Source organism: Sorghum bicolor, chromosome 8 (genome assembly GCF_000003195.3).
Source record: "Sorghum bicolor cultivar BTx623 chromosome 8, Sorghum_bicolor_NCBIv3, whole genome shotgun sequence".
Classification (NCBI taxonomy): Eukaryota; Viridiplantae; Streptophyta; class Magnoliopsida; order Poales; family Poaceae; genus Sorghum; species Sorghum bicolor.
The window spans coordinates 55,586,453-55,603,904 of record NC_012877.2 but is presented as its reverse complement, the minus strand read 5'-3'; the positions used below and the strand labels follow the sequence as shown (position 1 = coordinate 55,603,904).

The 17,452-nt window shown below is 45.0% G+C and overlaps 3 protein-coding genes across 6 annotated transcripts; all 3 read right to left on the bottom strand.

Annotated features, from left to right (window-relative positions):
• On the bottom strand, positions 2,167-8,599 carry LOC8068075. 4 transcript variants are annotated; one of them, XM_021466207.1, is made up of 4 exons: positions 8,224-8,599; positions 6,108-8,150; positions 5,848-6,000; positions 2,978-3,493 (listed from the first exon to the last, which is right to left on the bottom strand). In XM_021466207.1, the coding sequence occupies exons 1-4, from the start codon at positions 8,240-8,242 to the stop codon at positions 3,288-3,290; spliced, it is 2,421 nt and encodes an 806-aa protein (XP_021321882.1). In that variant the 5' UTR covers positions 8,243-8,599; the 3' UTR covers positions 2,978-3,287. The 4 variants fall into 4 exon arrangements, with proteins under 4 accessions (XP_021321884.1, XP_021321882.1, XP_021321881.1 ...); XM_021466209.1 differs by having other exon boundaries at positions 2,167-2,997; positions 5,882-6,000; positions 6,108-8,599; XM_021466206.1 differs by having other exon boundaries at positions 6,108-8,599.
• LOC8068074 lies at positions 9,469-10,836 on the bottom strand. Its single transcript, XM_021466096.1, has one exon. It carries the CDS (start codon positions 10,834-10,836, stop codon positions 9,469-9,471), a length of 1,368 nt encoding a protein of 455 aa, XP_021321771.1.
• LOC8068073 (glutathione S-transferase T3) lies at positions 11,324-12,334 on the bottom strand. Its single transcript, XM_002442281.2, has one exon. It carries the CDS (start codon positions 12,332-12,334, stop codon positions 11,324-11,326), a length of 1,011 nt encoding a protein of 336 aa, XP_002442326.2.

Below are 17,452 nucleotides of genomic sequence, written 5' to 3'. Positions count from 1 at the left end.
AATTGCTCCCATCACCTCCTCACGCACGGGTGGTGGCCGTCGTCTGTGTTGTCTCTCCGCCATCGGTGAAAAATGCTCCCACTCCCCCACGGTGGACGGTAGCTCGGCGGTTGTGGCGGGGTGGTCTGCACACTATCCTCTTGCGACTAGCGGTAGCCACAGCCGTGGTGTCTGTCTCAGGCAGACGCAGCGGCGCAAGACAAGAACTGCATTCTAGCTAGCTGAAGGTTGGAGAGGCAGGGAAAGGAAGGATCGATGAATCTAAACAGGGACAACACAACCAACAATGCCATCGCCAATCAAGTCCTTCTACTAGAAGCAATGAAGCATCGATCCTCGTCAATTCCATCTCCTTCCCCAACATCTCTCTCTCTCCCCCTCCCTGATTCAATTTCAGTGACCGTTCGCTCCAAAGCGAAATCGAATAAAGAGCTTTCGAATTGGCGATTTGGAGCAGCAGGGAGCTACTGGTCCGCCGCCATGATCTGCTTCCCCAAGCATCTCGTGGTGGTCAAGCTGGTCCGCCATGGCCCTCCGTGTTCGCCTACCATCATCCTCCGATCCCTGTCGTTGTCGGTGCCGTACGTGCTCGAGCAGGAGTGCAGGACCTTGACTATCCTACGTGGTGCCACTCATGTGTCGGCATCAACAGAGATGAACACTAGCGGAACCGGGGGCTAGCAAGCACAATGATTCATTTAAGTACTTATATAGATATTAATATTTATAGCAGAAATATCTATTTCACCTATTTTTTGTTAAAATATGATGATTTTGGTAAAAAAAAATAGTGTAATATTTTTTAAAATATTCTTCAAATATATAATTATACTAAAAAATATGATCATATTTGTTCGGTCCTCCTTAATCAAAATCGTTCGTTCCGCCACTGAAGATGAAGTTACGGCTAGGCTTGCGCTAATCCATACCAAAGGTATTGGCCCACCGGAAGACGACGTGTGGCCTAATCGCTATGCTCGGAGTCCCGCGCAAGGAAGGAAGGCAGACTTGGAGATCAAATAAGAACCTAGTCAGTTAGAATAGGAATCACTATCCGACTGCTTATGGCAATTGTAAATGGCTAGGATTAGTTTCCAAATTTGTAACCCTGTCTCCTGAACTATATAAAGGTTAGCAGGGACCCCCTTAAGACATCTCATACAAAATAATACAATCATACACAAAACGTAGGTATTATGCCCTCACGGCGGCCGAGCAAGTAAAATAAAAGTCACACTTGTAGCAAAGTTTGGCACGAAAGATGAGTTTATAGCATGCGAGACAGGGTGCTAAGAAAGTGGCACGCCATAGCTGTGACAATGCACCAAACAAAATTGTGGCATGACTAACCTTTGTCTCGCCGATCATATTTTGCTACCAACCAGTACACAAGTACAAATAGAGAGAATGTTTGACAAAAGAAGCGGTTATCTGATTGTGATATAGTAGAGTGAACTATTGGAAAATTAGAATTTACTTGTTTTTATAACACTATGATCCTAGCCATTTTGGGGCCACAGTGCACCGACGACCATTACTGCCAATGGTTGCAAAAGCTAGAGCATATCTAAGGTGTTTCGTTTGACGATCCACTCAATCCTAAATGAGTTAGTGCATCATGAGTTTATGGTTCATATTTAGTGGAATAACTTCATTCCTCGTACTAGTGCTAATTATTAGCTTGCGAGAATGAGGTGATAATGCATCAACATAGTCCCTTGAGCCTTTGCCTGCACAAGGCAGCCCCCTTGTGTCGTGCTCCCATGCCATGGCCCTCTCGTCATCATGGCACCATCCATGCCTCACGGAATCCTTCCACTCTCATGGGAGTGATCCTCCCAGTAACGGGGAGGCTCACTCGGAGGGCGGCGTCGCACTTCAATGCTACATCCATGGCTGAGCGAAGAAAAATCTAGAGGAAGAAGTTGCCCATGATGCTTTATGGGAAAGCACCGTGGATGGACTACAAATAGCACTGACCCTCTGATCGGCAATCAATGGCGCAGCAAACAGGAGCGAAGCTGCTTTGCTCCTAGGGAGTGCAAATGCACCGCCCCCCCCCCCCCCAATTCAAAAACAGTAGATTTGATTAAAATTTCATCATATATGCACCCCCTACAACCCATCTTTATGCACTCATAAGGCAAGTGCACCCCTCTCTAATTTACTTTATCTTCACTACTGGCAGCAAATAGGAGTCCGCAGATCGACTTGACGCCTCTTGATCCCTAGGCCGCACGCCGAGTGGTTGCATGAAGGCAGACGCGTAGTAGAGGTGGGTTCATATGGGGCATTGATTAGTCACGCCCCGTACCATCTGCTCTTGTCACTTCCTGGCGAGATGTGTTGCCCACTATACGTGCACACACCTTGGTGCAAGATTCGAGAGGACCTTCCCTCCTCGAGTCCACCTGGATTAATCGACAGCCTAGAGCCACATGCTCGAAGCATCATGGCTCTTCCTCCATTAGATCTACGCCATGTGGCATAGCGGTTCATCCCTCATGGGGTATAGGACGGCACAGGTGTCGCGTGCTTTAACTCCATCAACTAGTGCGACAGCCGAAGCACCATCAAAACCGCATACACAAGGCATCAGAGGAGGGCTGCATGGAGAAATGCCCCACCCACTAGCAAGGAGGCCCCACGATGGCCTCGGGGGCTACGCCATCCTCTTCATCACGGATCTCGGGCCCGACCGACCAATGTTTTCAGATCGTATTATCGAACTTAGTTGTCTGACCACCGATCAGACGACTAATCGCGATTAGTCGTCGATCAGGGTCGATTAGTCGGTCTGATCGGGCTGATCGGGCTGATCGGACATTTAGTCGTCCTTATGCCTTGACAACCTGATCGACCATGTATATACTATATATATATGATGTAAATATAAGAATTCATGGCATAATGAATCATTATCATGGTAATTTGGCCACTTACCTGTAATTGCAGCTTGCTGATGCCTAATGGTGAGCGTTGACTCCTGACTTGTGGCTGAATATTAAATTTGAAAGAGAACACAATCAGTTAAACAGTCAAAATAGCAGAAAAACAAGACTCTGAGCTGAAGACTATTACAGTAGACACTAGTGCAAGGCAAAACAACTTAACCAAGTACACAAATTTTACAGATACGAGTAAGACCTAACAACACACACACACACAGTTCAATAAATATCACAGTGCACGCTGGGCATGCACAGACAGTGCATGAGTACATAACATAAATAAACTTGTCCATAGAACCAGCAAATGGCATCCATCTAGATTCTAGAGAAGTAAATCTACATCCACATGGAATTCATCATTTCCATCATTTGTTCCAGGTCCGCTGGAGTCTTCCTCCACTCCCTGGTCCTCCATTTCTTCATCTGCTCCTGGTGCTCCACTTGCATCTTGCGCCTGTTTTGGTGCAGCTCTGTCCTCCTCTTCTTCATGACCACTGCTATCATCTCCTGGTGTATCTGACCTTGTCTTCCTTTTCCTATTCCTGCCATATGTGTGAGTCACCACACCATTCCTCACATGAGCAGTAGCTTCCCTAGGCATATTGCGGCCTCTAAGCTGCTCTGTTGCACCAACAGCTTCATCAACATGTGTCCAGTTGATGTCATTAGAGGCATGAACTGGGTCAAAATTGATGTCTACCCACTGAAAGCCCAAGTTTGATTTTGGTAATTAATGACACCAAGTTCCTAATGCCTTGTGTCTAAGTGATTTGAGTTAGGCATAGCAACACATGTGATGAAGGTGCGTGGTGGCATGGAGAGGTGGCCACATGACTACAAAGAGATGAAGCTTGATGTGGAGATCATGAGGATAGACGAGGAGCAAAGTTATCAAGGCAAAGGTATAAACATAAGGTTTTACTTTTTGCCGGTCTAAGATGAGTAGAGAAGTGATTGACCGGGTTTAGGATAGATAGCCGACTATCAAAAGGGGAAATCACGGTCATCTCTCGAATCAAGTGCTACTAGGTCTACTTCTTGAGCATATGCATTAGGATCTAGTAAAGTGCTAACTTAACTCCTTTGGCGAAAATGTTTGTGAAAAGCTAACACACTTGCACTTTGGTGGTGGACACTTGTTGGTGTTAGCACATTTACAAAGGAGGTGGAGTTCCTAGGGTTGAGAGGGGTGTGGGTTCCTCTCTCCCTCCCGCCGAGCTTGCGAGGCAGGATTCAGCGCTTTTGAGAAAATTAAGTGTATATTTTCTATTGCACCGGTGGGATTTTTGGTGAAGTCGCGGGAGTGTTTCTCAGTTGGAAACACTCACCGGACGCTCAGTGCGGAGGCACCGGACGCTGGCCCGAGCGTCCGGTGTACTGTCAGAGCTTGACTCTCCTAGAGTTGAGCACCGGTCGCACTCTGAGAGCGTCCGTTGGTTAGCGTCTGGTGTGAGGGTTTTTGCAACCCTCTCTGCGCACGAGTCCGGTGAGCACCGGACCGTCCGGTGCCCAGCGTCCGGTGAGGTCGCGAGTTTGACAAACTCTCTGCGCATGAGTCCGGTGTGCACCGGACGTGTCCGGTGTGGACTTGCAGAGCGTCCGGTGTGTTGCAGGTAGCCGTTAGAAACTGACGCGCAAGATTCAAGATCGACACGTGGCCAACTCCAGTGCACCGGACGCAGAGGGTCGAGCGTCCGGTGCTCACTTAGTAGCGTTCGGTGACCCCGTTTTCAGCCCAGTGAAAACAGCCAACGGCTAGTTTCTTTGAGGGGCTTATAAATAGTTGGTGGCCGGCTTTGGGAGGTCTTCTCTTGCCCATTTGATTATTTGAGACATACTTTGAGCTAGAGAACACTCCCTCCACTCATCTCCTTGCTTGATTGCTCATCCTAGTGAGATTGAGTGAGATTCAAGTGCAATGCTTTGAGAGTTGCATTTAGTGGCACTTGTTTCTTGAGTTTGCTGCGGATTTCTTGTTACTTTGGGTGTTTCCCGTCGCCCTAGACGGCTTGGAGCAGTGGTGGTGTTGAGCTCGTGATTGGAGATTGTTTCGAGCCTCACCAAGTGATTTGTGAGGGGTTCTTGAGCCTTCCCCGCGGGAGATCGCAATTGGCTACTCTAGTGGATTGCTCGTGGCTTGGAGGATCCCCATCTTGTGAGTGGATGTGCGGCACCCGCTGAGGGTTTGGCTTTGGATTGCCAATTAGCTCGTGATCCATCAAGTGGGTGTATCGCCACAACGAGGAGTAGCTTGCCGGGAAGCAAGTGAACCTCGGTAAAAAATCTTGTGTCATCTCTTGCGGAGGTTTCTCTTGTGTTTGTGCACATGATTGATTGGATATATTTCTACTCTACAACGTCGGTATAACAATCACTCCCCTCTCCTTTACCTTTGTGTATACCTTGTTAGTTGTGTAGCTTGTTTAGCGTAGCTTTCTTGTTTAGGAGTGTAGCAAGCTTCTAGTTGTGCTTTCTTGTTGTAACTAGTGTTTAGCTTTCTTGCTAGACTTGTGTAGGTGGCTTGCATAGCTTAGTTGTGCTAGTGCTAGAATAGCTTCGCCTTTTGTTTTACTAATCAACTTGTCTAGTTGAAGTTTGTAGAATTTCTAAATAGGCTATTCACCCCCCTCTAGCCTTTTGGACCTTTCACCCACTCATTTTCCCATTGAAATTCTTCTAGCAGCAATGGGTTGGATCTCTTGCCTTTAGAACCGAGCTCTCGAATTTTCTGAAACTTGTTAGTCATCCTACGATTGTAGCTAACATAGACTAACTTATTCAACCTAGCATGCTCCAGATGGTTCCTCTTTTTAGTATGCACCTGTAGCCATAGATTTACAGAAAACAGGAGCAAAATAATTAGATGGCTGCAGCATATAAGAATGCATTAGTGTACCTGCAGTCCTGCAGCCATAGAAAATTGCACTTACATGAGCAAATGCGCTCCAGTTGCGCTCACAACCAGATGCCGAACAGCATAGACTTACAATGCGTTTTGCTAAACTCTGTAGCTCGAATGCATGGACACCAAAAGCATCCCACCACAGAACTACATTTATTACAAGCAATTGAAAGAAAACAATAATATAATCAGCACTTCAACAGCCCATCACAAGCAAAAAAAAAGTGTTGACTGCTCAATTCCTCATTACTTACCAGGATTTTTGTTATTCCTCTCTATTATTGCTAACCTCTTTGAGAAAGATTCACCCCCAGCCCTGTCATAATCATCAGCTTGTTTGCTTATTTTCCTCGCTTCACTCTCATCTGGCACCATCTTCCATACAATGTCATTGAACATGCACCTTAGCTTTCTAGCTTGTCTCATATCCTTTTCCTTTATGGCAAAGTACTTTCCTGGATTTAAGAAGAGGCCTGCTCCATATAGCTTTTGCTCCATCTGGTTTTCCCATCTCTTGCCATAGCATTCCATTACTGCATCCAGTAAAGATTGTTTGTCTGCCAAAGTTTCCTTGATGGTCTTCTTTGCAACATCCATTGCTGCCATTATCTTAGGGAGTGCTGGTGTTTCGTCACCATCAGCTATTCTCAAAGCAATGAGAAGGGGTTGTGTTGCTTTTATACAGTACTCCACTTTTTTCCAAAAATCTATGGAAAGGACTGTGTTCTCAGCCCTCCGCCCTTCAGAAGACTTTGACAAGTTGTGGGACTGCCATTCTTCACTCACAAACATACTCCTCAGACCCGCTTTGTTCTTATGCATGCTTGCTAATGTGAGATAGGAAGTAGCAAAGCGAGTAACAGCAGGCCTTACAAGATCACCACCAATCTTCTCTCGCATAAGATCCAGGATCCTCCCATGTTTGTAGATAAACCTACACACCTTCTTAGCTGAATTAATGCAAGAGCTAAACTCACGTATCTTCCCAATGTCCTCCATCATCAAATCCAAACAGTGGGCAGCACATGGTGTCCAAAACAAAGTTAGGACCCTCTCCATAAGAATTCTTCCAGCAGCCTTAAAGTTTGCACCATTATCTGTGACAATTTGCACCACATTCTCCTTCCCAACCTTGTCAATTTGTTTCTCCAACAAGTCTGCTAGCAAAGAAGCATTAGCTATCTCACTTGAAGCGTCAACTGAACCTAAGAAGAATGTTCCAGCTGGGATATTGGCAAGGAAGTTGATGAGATGACGGTGGCTAGTGTCAGTCCATCCATCTGTCATGATGGTGCAGCCATATTCCTTCCATGATTGCTCATGCTTCTTTTTTAGCTCCTCTGTCTTGTTCACTGCCCTATCAAGTAGTGGATTCCTAATCTGATGGTATGAAGGTGAGCGATACCCAGGACCATATTGCCCAATGGACTCCAACATAATTTCCCAACTTCTTGAGTTAATAGCATTTAATGATATCCCATTCTCATAAAAAAAATCAGCCACATGGTCATCTACAATTTGCTTTGCTTCCTTGCTCTTCGTGGAGTACTCAAGAGTGGGCTGTGACATCTTGGACTTGTGCCTTTCTGCAACCACTTCTTCTGGACTCTTGCAAAGCAAAGAACTCACTGACTTGGAATGCTTCTGTGTTTGAGGTTTTGGTGGAGCAGAAACCACAAAATTTCCCATTGATGCTTGAGCTATCTTTTTCCCTTGCTTTGATTTTGTCCCAGAATTGGGAACTTTCACTGAGGTATGAGCAGCTGGTTGAGCAGCAGGGGCAGCAGCAGAACCACTGCCACCAACTTCAACTGTGTCTTCTTCTGTTTCTGATTCCACCCCAGTGTCCTGATTCTGAGGTACCTGAGCCCTTGACCTTTTGGCCAAGTAACAATTCATCTCACGCCTAACTAGTTCAGGTGCTTTATGACATTGCACAGCATCACAAAAGCCTCCAGCAAGGTGCTGCTTAAACCTTTTAATTCCTGCAGGAACAACCTTTTCACAGAAAATACACTGGATGAACTCTTTCTTTCCTGGATCTGGCCAAAACCCATATTTCCATCCAGGATCTGCTGATTTCGCCTTCCTCTTCTTATCTTCGGCCATGCAAACAAGATCTGGTGGCAATTTAGCTATGGCTTCAGCTATCAGGGATGCTTCAGTTGGGGCAGCTGATGATGCTGATGCAGAAGCAGAAGTACCCCGAACCTCTTCTGAGACAGCAGTAGCATCACTCGCAGCTACAAGGTTCTCAGGTAAATAGACCTCCACAACTGCACGACGTCGAGCATCTTCTGCAAAGCAGCATAGCCAAACAAACATGAGGTAGCACCGTAGCAGGCTTCAGAGGAGTAGAGGACTGCTAACCTTCAGATGAGTGACTCATCTTGATGCAGGCGGGCGGATCCACTGGTGCCTACAGCTCTCGCGGGCGGAGGTGAAGGCGCAGGCGGACGTGCAGACACCGGCGGCTGCAGCTCGCGTGGGCGGAAGTGCGGACGTCCGGTGGCTGCAACTCGCGCGGGCGGAGATGGCAGTCGCGGGCGGAGCTGGAGTCGCGGGCGGAGCTGTCCTGGACGCCGGCTGTGAGGGAGAGCAGGAGCAGAGGACGCCGGAGCAGAGGACGCCGGCTCTGAGGGAGACTGGGAGAGCACGAGCAGAGGCAGGATGCTGGCGGCTGCAGCTCTGGCCTCTCAGCCACTCCACTCACTCACTCACTCTCAGGGCACCCACAGTGGTGGGTCGACCCATCAATGCCACGTACACCAGCTTCGAGTCGACTCTCTCATCCTTCAGTCGTGGGTCGACTCATCATGATTCGATAGCGAATAAAAAAATCTTTTGGCTTTTGGACCCGGCCCACTCGCGCGACTTGGTTGAAGTTTCCATCCCCTTCATCGCTCTTCACGAGCAGGCAATGGCGGCGCATCCAGATCTCGCCCATTCGGCGATAGCATAACGCACCTCACGTTTTCGCATCGCCTCCTCCCTCGGCCGGCCACCCGCTGTGCGAGGTTCGCTCAGAGCTCGGCGCGCGGGGGACCCTTCCGCGGCGACTCGCGAGGACTGTCCGCGGCGACACACGAGGACCGTCCATGGCGGCACGGCGAGGCATGGACTGCAAGCGGAGCGCTGCATCAAGGAGCAGTTGGACGTCGCGTTCGGCTGCGTACATGGAGGTCGAGGCTCCGCCGGCTGCTGTGTCGCAGGAGGATGCTTCCGCTCGCCCGCGTTGAGGTGAGCTGCTCCCGATGTCGCGTTCGGCTGCGTACATGGAGGTCGAGGCTCCGCCGGCTGCTGTGTCGCAGGAGGATGCTTCCGCTCGCCCGCGTTGAGGTGAGCTGCTCCCGATCTGTTACGGTTTTGGCAGGTGGGTATCAATCTATTAAATTCGATTTATGCATTTGTACCAATGTTTATCTTGTACACTATGAATATTGGATTTTTTTTTGTTTCTTTTCTAAAATGATTGAACCACTGAATGTTGGCACATAAAAAAATGGAAAATTGAAAATAAATGAGACAGTGCCATTTATTTTGCATCTTAAGAACAAGTGCGTACACAATTGATTGATTGAAAAACAAGTTGGATAGATTATTCTATAAGATAGACTAGTCTGTATCCTGATCTTGTGTACTTCCAAATCTTTGCCATATATGCTCTGTCAAGTCAGCCTTCAGGCGACGATGCATAGACCTGTCATGAATGGCTGTGTTTATCTCAAGCATCTTAGCAAACTCGTTAATGGGCCCATGCTGATAATTGACCAAGGCAGTGGAGTTTGTCTGATCATAGACGTGATCATTGCGAGCCCCATAAGAATCCCGTTCATCCTCTATGATCATGTTGTGCAATATAATACAAGCATACATGATCTGAGAAAGTGCTTCCCTAGTCCACATACGAGCTGGGTTACGTACAATAGCAAATCGAGCTTGCAAGACACCAAATGCACATTCCACATCTTTTCTTACTTCTGCCTGTTTGTTGGCAAAAACTTTATCCTTCTCACTTAAAGGCTTAGGTAATGATTTCACAAATGTGGCCCACTCAGGATAAATTCCATCAGTTAGATAATAGCCCATGTTGTACACATTGCCATTAACCACAAACTGGACTTCTGGAGCTCTCCCTTGCAATACTTCTGTGAATATTGTTGATTGATTCAGCACATTAATATCATTATTTGATCCTGCAGTACCAAAAAAGGCATGCCATATCCAGAGATCATGGGAAGCAACAGCTTCTAGCATGACAGTGGCCTTTTTATAATCACCACGAGTGAATTGCCCCTTCCATGCCACCGGGCAGTTCTTCCACTGCCAATGCATACAATCAAGGCTTCCTAACATTCCTGGAAAACCTCGAGCTTCCCCCACTCGAAGCAATCTCTGAATGTCATCTATGTTAGGCCTTCTAAGGTATTTCTCAGCATACAAGGCTATCACTCCTTCACAGAATTTATTCAAGCATTCAATGATTGTAGTTTCAGCAATTCTCAAATTTTCATCCCACATGTCTGCACAAGTTCCATATGCCAACATCCGCATAGCAACCGTGCATTTATGCAAAGGTGAGAAACCTAACTTACCAGTGGCATCACTTCTTTGTTGAAAGTAAGGTGACCAATCATTGAGTGCTTGCACAATTTGAAGAAACAAATGGCGTCTCATTCGATACCTACGCCTAAACTGCTCATCGGTATACACTGGATTGGTGGAGAAGTAGTCTCTAATCAACCGATTCTGCCCAGCTTCACGATCTCTCACAATGTACCTTCGAGAAAGCCTTTGATGTTGACTCGATTCACCTCTCTCTTGCTTTTCTATTTGAGCTGCAATCTGTGCTACAATCTTTTCTTCAATTGGATCATTGATAAATTCCCAAATGGCCTCAATAGGTGGAATATGTGGAAGAGCATGAGAAGGGCTAGATGACTCTTCAGAAGAGTTGGAATGGGAGTCTGAATCTGAGTCCATTTGTGTGGCTGAATGTTGCTGCAGGGTGGGGTGGGGTGGGATAGGGGATGTGTGTCTAGTAGAGGTAGTATGTAACTTTTATAGTGGTACAGAGCACAACCACTAGTAACAGAAGCAAGTCCAACGGCTAGTTTTAGATACTTCCCAACAGCTAGTTTTTAACAGCTACTTCCCAACAGCTAGTTTTTAACAGCTACTTTCCAACAGCTAGTTTTGATAGCTACTTCACAACTTTCTAGACAATAAAAGCTGGGCTAACACCTGACATTTTTCATGCAGGGCATTGTGTGCTTTTGTGCCCTGTGTTTTATCAGTTCACAGAATAAAGGTAAACAAACTTCCATTACTTTAAATTAGAGAAGATACAATGCCATAACTAATAACTAGACAAGGTACATTGACTGATACTGAGACAAGATACAATGGCACAATGCCATAACTAATGCAGAAATACATGCATAAATACTAGGAAAACTACAAAGTTCATCTAAGATTCATCTGCAGGAAACAATTCCTTAGTTAAGCATTTCAACATAATGTCATGTCCAGCCTTTTGTTCAGCACTAAAACTTGCCGTATCGACAGTGACTAGCTTTAGGTATTTGTTCAATTTCTTGTCCCTTATCTTCTCCTCATTTGCTGCAGCTTGCTTAGCGATGGCTTTAGCATGCTCACTTGTTGCTTCAGCCATTTTTTCAATTGCTTGTAACTTCTTCAGTTGGAAATCATTGAAAGAGTTCACTATATCATTTGACAGGTAGCCTTCTGAACAATGTGATGATACTTTCCCTTTTCCTTTTTTTTGTGCTTTTGCTGCCTTTTGGCCAATAGGGCGACGATGCACTTCAGCACTAGCTTCGTCTGTATCTTGATTTGAAGAAGAGGTATAAGCCCCAGATGCATTTAACTTTGTCCTTTTATTCTCTATTGGTGGGTATACTCTATCCCATTTAGGCTGCCCCTTCACTTCTCTCCACCAATATTCCAATAGGAATGGCTTGTCGGAATTTTCATTGCTAAAAACTGCATGAGCTCTCACCATTATTTGATCATCCGATTCACCACTAGCATGTGCATTTTGCATTCTATTCCAACAATGATTGAACTTCATCACTATAGGTGCATACCTATTCCAGTGATTTTTCAACACGGCCGCTGACCTTCGCTCTTCTTTAGGTGAATGCTTGTTGTATTCTTTGGCGACATCTTTCCAGTAGTGATCATATTTCTTATCAATGCCTTGTATTGGATCATTGGAGTTGTTGAGCCATGCACGTACTAGCCTTAGGTTCATAGGCTTACTCCACAATCTGCGCCCAGATTTTTGATTTCCTTCCTCTGGACTGCTCTCACTTTGCTCTTCATTGATAACAGGAACCCCATGTGATGGCTGTGGAACAGAAATGGGAGACTCAGATTCATCAGCGCGGGAACCACTACCACCAATGCCTCCAAACAAGCCACCTGATCCAACCGGAGATGATGGATCAGCAGCCATAGTAGCTCTGAAACTTCCTTGCTGGAACTGCATCAAACCTTCATGGTAAGGAGTACCATGGTAGCTTGATGTTCCACGAAACTGTTGAAATCCCAGTTGAGCCCCGAAAGGATTGAAATGATGTTGATAACGGGGCTGCTGAATGGGTCTACATGGTGGTGGTCGAAAATCATGGTCGAAATGATGTTGATGGAAATTTGGATATTGCTGGTTGTAGCCACTTTGTGGTATTTGGAATTCTGGGCTTGAGGTTGAAGAGTTCAACAAATTTGTGAAGCCACCAGTAGAAGATGGGTCCATGCTTGTGTTCTCTCAAATGGATAGGAGAGTTTATTTGTATATCTGCTGGTGTTTTGTGAAATAGGGAGGGAGCAAGTGTATTTTGTGGAGCTACTTGTGCATATTCATATATAGAGCAATGAACAACGGCTAGTGGGTTGGGTAACGGTTGGGTGGTTGGCTGGTTGGCCGTTGAGGCACTGTATCACAAATACTTTTTTAATCTCTATGAATCGGCTCAAGATTTTGAATCGGTTCCTGACACCTTTTATGAGTCGGTGGTCTCCAATGGGCATGAGTCGACTCACCGAGTGCCACCTCAGCCCATTGAGTCGGTTTTCAAAGCCCACTGGAGAAGCCCTTATTCTTTCCTTACCCTAATGGGCCGGCTTAAGGTGGGCCAAATTTTCTTCCTACAGGCCTAAATACAATATTCCTGTACTGGCCCAACTTATCGTCCGACTGCACTTATCGGACGACTAATCGCGACTAATCGGACGATAAGGTTTCTGATCGACCTGATCGAATCGACAGAACTTATCGAGCACGCAGTTACGATAAGGACGACTAATCGCGATTAATTGCGATTAGTCGTCCGATCTGAAAACATTGCGACCGACAGGCAGCCACAAAATGCTCCTCTGGTACGTCCAAGGTCAGACCAGAGGGCACAAGCAGTCGGTCTAATGAGGGCTCCCCAAGCTCAGTGTGTAGGCTGCACCCAATTGCCATTGCGTGTGGCCTGAGCCACGGAGTCCTGTTACCAGGCCATCCAAAGGGCGTAGGATGCCGAGCAATTGATCGACATAGAGCCTAGGCCTAGACACCCCACCATATTGCTCGACCCATGGCAGGACAAGGTAAGAAGGATGCCCCCATAGTCTCAGAGCCAGCACCTCCCTAACGGGCTCAACGGGCCCTCAGTCAGGCTCCCCTCGGCGTAGCACTCTGATCTACCGATGCTCGGCCGCAAAGCCAAGCACCCTGACCAAGAGCTCTGGTGCCCCTAGAACGACTCTTCGGTAGAGGTTGCCACCACGACAATTGGCCCAGTCACATATGATCAAGCTCAGCCCTCATCATCATCATCATCATAGACTTGACCTAGAAGGCCACAAAGGGCTCGGACGAGAGTCAAACATAGGGGTATGTAAGTCCCTGAGAGAGACTCCCGACCGGCAGACCCCGACCAATCCCTCCAAGATCGCTCAGGGGCTATAACCATCGGGTACGCGCGTGTCGTGTGGTACGAGTCGGGCAGAAGTCAAGAGCATGCCCATGGCTCGAGAGGCTCAACAAGGCCCCCGAGCCTTCCCTAGCTCAATCCCAGTTTAAATTTTTAATGGTCCAATTCGTTTTTTCTCATGGGTCATTCGGTACTCACAGCTGTTAATAATTTCTATATAAAAGAAAGAAACTAGCAACTAGTTGAAGGTAAAAGGTTTGATTTTGAATAAATTAAAGCAGAAAATGACAAACATATATACCCTGTACATTCAGGGCCGCTGCTGGCTTTTATTCATTCATTCATATATAACCACATCCTCAATTCCTAGCAGGACACACTCAGGATGTTGAAAAGTTGAACACGCACGTACGCCGTGCTGTAACAGTACGCAACAGCTAACAAGCATCAGCCAAACGACGACGGCAGCAGCAGCAGCAGCATGCATATGGCCAGCAGGCCAGGGGGGTGTGTGTGATGCCTCTCAAGGTCTGATGCGGCAGCAACCGTCATAGCAGCAGGTCGGGTCCTGTTCACACTCTCTTCTGTCAGCGCAGCACATGCAGTATACCTCGTCGGCGGCCGTGAGTACTGTATGTACGTAAACAAACAAACAAAATCAAAATCAGCTACCAGTGGAAAACAAAAGATCGAGAAAATGGTGAAAACAAACACACACCTGATCGTCTATATACTGTTTTTTCAATGTAGTAGTAGTAAATTCTTCTTTCATATGCATATGCATGCTATAAATAAAAGATGAATTAATTTACCGTTGGGGTGGATGGCGGCCATGAAGAAGAGCATGGCCACGGCCCAGATGAAGATCACAAGGATCGCCTTCTTCCTCGTCTTGCTCGCACTGGCGGCAGCCATGTCGATCGATCGAGCTACGAGAGAGAATTTCCGTGTGTATGAAACAACTGGCTTGCTGCTGCTGCTGGGATTCATTCGCTGGTATCACTCATCTCGCGTGCATTTACATGTTTATATAGACAGGCGACCTGCAGCGGAGCGTCATCAGTTTCGTACGTGCGGCGAAACTACAGGTCAAACTAAAACGGGCATATATAAGTATATATATATATATATATTTCCTCAGCTTGTTTTTACCGACGAACCGGGCGTAGTTACTGATGGGCCAATTAAGGCCTTGTTCCTAAAAACTACCCAAAAATTTTTCAAGATTCTCCGTCACATCGAATCTTGCGACACATGAAACATTAAATATAAATGAAAATTAAAATTAATTGCACAGTTTGACTGTAAATTGTGATATAAATCTTTTAAGCTTAGTTACTCCATGATTGAACAATATTTATCAAATAAAAACGAAAGTGCTACGGGACCTTAAAAACAAAAATTTTTGGAAGCCTAAATCACGATGGTGGCAGATAAAACTTTCCTTGGTAGATCCCCAAGGTATGGCACAAGTCAGATTTCACATTGGTTTGATCGCCCGAGCAGTCGTCGAGACACGCAGTGAAAGGAGGGGAGGTCCAGATCAGCGACCGAGCTTCGACGTCATGTCGACGACTATAGTCCTTGCGTGTCTCGAGTTGATCATATTTTGCTATCAGCAGGTAAAAGGAGAAAATGTTTGGCACGATGGAGCGGTGATCTCAGCCATGATGTTCGAGCGTTTGTTGTACCATGAGTGAACCAGTAGGATATTATAATTCACTAGCAAAAATATCCATGCGGTATAACGGAACGCATGGTTTATTATATGATTCTCATATCAATAGTAATAAATTACCTATTTTTATTGAATTTATTAATTAGATTTAATCCAACCTAAAATAAATTATATGGCCCGTCATCATTGACTTGCATATTTGTTTGGTAGAGACACACGAATAAGAGGGGTAAGTGCAGGCACCGAGCCAGCGGTGGGGCTACTGAGGCTCCAGCACACCTACAGCCGTCGAACCCATAGAGCCCTCCCCCCCCCCCCCCTCCCCCTCTTCCTCCTACAAATTTTTGTCATTGATACACTTCAAGAAGAGGCTGAAAGTGCCTCAAGGTAGAAGAAGTCTTTCTAAATATTTTTCTAGATTTGTCCCTAGGCGAGTGGGTGAACATATATAGCAGCCGCAGTTTATATCAACTAAAATTCTATTTTATAGAGTTTTTAAATCTATATACCATTTGGTGATTATATAACCCAACTGAAGCCTGAAGAGGAGGCAGTAGCCATTGTCATATTTTAAAAGGTAGAAAATAAATTTTATCCAAGTACATGTCCTTCAAAGACATACGTCTAGAAATTAAGACAACTGGATAGCCACTAGGACTGCAAATCGAAAGAGAATGAGAGTAAGTTTACACAACTAGAAATTAAGACTTGTCAACTGAGTTACTTGATTCCTCTCAAACTGTGCCTATTTTGATCCGGACACTACTGAAGGCTCGAATAACCACCAGGGAAATAGAAAATACCAACAGAAAAAGTAGAGAATTAATTTCTCTATTGGTACATATATTAGAGAAGTAAGCTGGCAAATCTAACGGAAGATGTATTTTAACATTATTACATATTCCCTACGTTTCAAATTATAAGTTACTTTAACTTTTATGATATATCCATTTTGCTATGCATCTAGATATAATATACATATCAAAACGGATGAACCAAAAAAGTCAAAGCGACTTATGATTTGGAACGGAGGGAGTATAATATATGCAAGATTATTTTAATATATGCACTACCATATTTTTATGGGGTTCTTTTTATCTTGCCAGATTATTCTAATATATGAAATACAACATTTTCACGATTTTTTTATTTTTTATATTTTTTTTGTCTTGCTAGATTGTTCTAATATATGCAATATCATATTTTTCATAGCTGGAGTGGGCTGGATACGACGAGTGGGCCTCGAGTGGAGACCGAGTGGAGTGGGTTTGACACAGCGAGTGGACCTTGAATGGGAAAATGAGTGAAAGGGCCAAACAAAAGAAAAAATAGGTCCACTCAAAAAAAGAAAAAATAAGTTGAAATTTCATTTCATTATTATTATTATTATTATTATTATTATTATTATTATTATTATTATTATTATTATTATTATTTGGTATAGATATAGATTTAGATTTAGATTTATTTCTGATCATTTTGGGGCCATAGTGCAGCAACCATATTTTTTAAAGGTTGGAAAAACCGGAGTATATCCTGTTTTTTAATCCGCAGTGTCCGGTTTGGCAAGTAAACTTGTTTTGTAAGAGTTTCAACTTTTTAACGGAACAGCACATGCTGCATCCTCGCGGTCTAAGAGCAACTCCAAATATGGCATCTATATTATCTAAGCTATTTTTAGATTTTTAAAGTAAAAATTAAAGTCAAATAGGTGTGCTATCTAGTTTGTTATTCCTAGACTTTCGCTTGTCATAAATAACACGGCGTCCTTACTGCCTAAAATAGCAAGTTTCCTATACGAAGATTATTATGAAACTCTACGTTTTGAACGAATTTTTTATTTTACAAAATGACTAAATTTTGTAGTTTAGAATATAATTTTACTTGGAGATGCTCTAATGTATTCCAGCGTCAGCATACTTTTCGACCACTTTGCTAACGAAGCCATGGCCGGTGCTTTGCTCTCAGCCTCGCG

Coding starts and splice junctions, on each gene's coding strand:
- LOC8068075 (XM_021466206.1), bottom strand. CDS start 8,178: ATGTTTGTTTGGCTATGCTGCTTTGCAGAAGATGCTCGACGTCGTGCA. Junction 6,001..6,107: donor GAGGAATAACAAAAATCCTG/GTAAGTAATGAG, acceptor TAATAAATGTAG/TTCTGTGGTGGGATGCTTTT. Junction 3,494..5,847: donor CTATGGCTGCAGGACTGCAG/GTACACTAATGC, acceptor CACATATGGCAG/GAATAGGAAAAGGAAGACAA.
- LOC8068074 (XM_021466096.1), bottom strand. CDS start 10,836: ATGGACTCAGATTCAGACTCCCATTCCAACTCTTCTGAAGAGTCATCT.
- LOC8068073 (XM_002442281.2), bottom strand. CDS start 12,334: ATGGCTGCTGATCCATCATCTCCGGTTGGATCAGGTGGCTTGTTTGGA.